Source organism: Aureococcus anophagefferens (genome assembly GCF_000186865.1).
Source record: "Aureococcus anophagefferens unplaced genomic scaffold AURANscaffold_274, whole genome shotgun sequence".
In the NCBI taxonomy this organism is placed as follows: domain Eukaryota; class Pelagophyceae; order Pelagomonadales; family Pelagomonadaceae; genus Aureococcus; species Aureococcus anophagefferens.
This window is the reverse complement of record NW_008705808.1, coordinates 5,644-6,793: the sequence shown is the minus strand read 5'-3', so window position 1 is coordinate 6,793 and position 1,150 is coordinate 5,644. Positions and strand designations below refer to the sequence as shown.

General features: G+C 75.2%; 1 protein-coding gene across 1 annotated transcript in view; it reads left to right on the top strand.

Annotated features, from left to right (window-relative positions):
* The window catches only part of AURANDRAFT_68655 (hypothetical protein), a gene marked incomplete at both ends in the record, with an annotated part of 2,789 nt that extends 1,655 nt beyond the window's left edge, over nucleotides 1–1,134 (top strand). The window contains one exon of the mRNA XM_009044365.1: nucleotides 20–1,134. Coding sequence (XP_009042613.1) covers nucleotides 20–1,134 — 1,115 coding nt within the window. The remainder of the gene's footprint in view (nucleotides 1–19) is intronic.
* Between the last annotated feature and the right edge of the window lie 16 nt (nucleotides 1,135–1,150).

The window sequence follows — 1,150 nt, the reverse complement described above, 5'->3', positions numbered from 1 at the left end:
CTTCGACGCCGTGCGCGAGCACCTCGTGCCCGACTTCCACACCGTGACCATCCTGGGCCGCATGGGCCGCGAGGCCTTCGACAAGGAGGTCCTCGCGCGCGACGACGTCCGGTCGGCGGACGTGTCCGCCGTCTTCCGCGCGGCGGCCAACGTGCTCCTCGCCGCGGCGGGCGAGAAGCCGCGCAAGACGCCGTCCTACTGGGAGGCCCAGCTCGTCTTCACGCCGAAGGGCGACGTCCTGGTGCTCGCCGGGCACCACCCGTGCGCTAAGTCGCCGGAGTCGCTCATCAACCGGTGGCTCTTCGCGGAGCTCGAGGCCGTCGCGTTCCGCGGCCTGCGCGACCACATCGTGCCGCTCGCCGCGTCGCCGCTCATGTGGTCGGCGAGCTTCTCCTCCGGCGCGGTCTACAAGCCGACCGCGGTCTTCGACGACCCCGCGTACTCGGACTGGACCGAGCCGCGCGGCGACGAGAACGACCCGCGCGTCGGGCGGGCCGGCGCGGCCTCGCGCGTCGAGCGGTCGAAGCGCATCGTCGACCGCGCCGAGGCGGGCGCGGAGCCCGCGCCGCGCGCGCTCCTGAGCGCGGCGCGCTTCTTCGCCGCCGCGTCAGGCCCCACGCGGAGCCCGCGCGCGTTCCTGGCCGCGCACGGCTACGACGTCGGCAAATTCAAGTCCGCGTCCAAGGCGCGCGACGTCTTCGTCGCCGCCGCCGACGCCGAGGGCGTGCCGCTCGCCGATGAGGTGACGCGCGCGCTCGACGCGTTGGTCAACAAGTGCCCGCTCCTGACGCTCGCGGAGTTCGGCTACGACCTCGGCGGGCGCCCGGCGTCCGAGGCGCTCGAGTCGAGCCTCGCCGCCGCCGCCGACGCCGGCGAGGAGCTGGAGCCGCGCCTCGTCGGCGCCCTGAAGCAGCTCGCGGGCAACGCGAAGGGCGGCTCGTGGAGCCCGCTCCTGACGCTCGCGGAGTTCGGCTACGACCTCGGCGGGCGCCCGGCGTCCGAGGCGCTCGAGTCGAGCCTCGCCGCCGCCGCCGACGCCGGCGAGGAGCTGGAGCCGCGCCTCGTCGGCGCCCTGAAGCAGCTCGCGGGCAACGCGAAGGGCGGCTCGTGGAGCCCGCTCCTGACGCTCGCGGAGTTCGGCTACGACCTC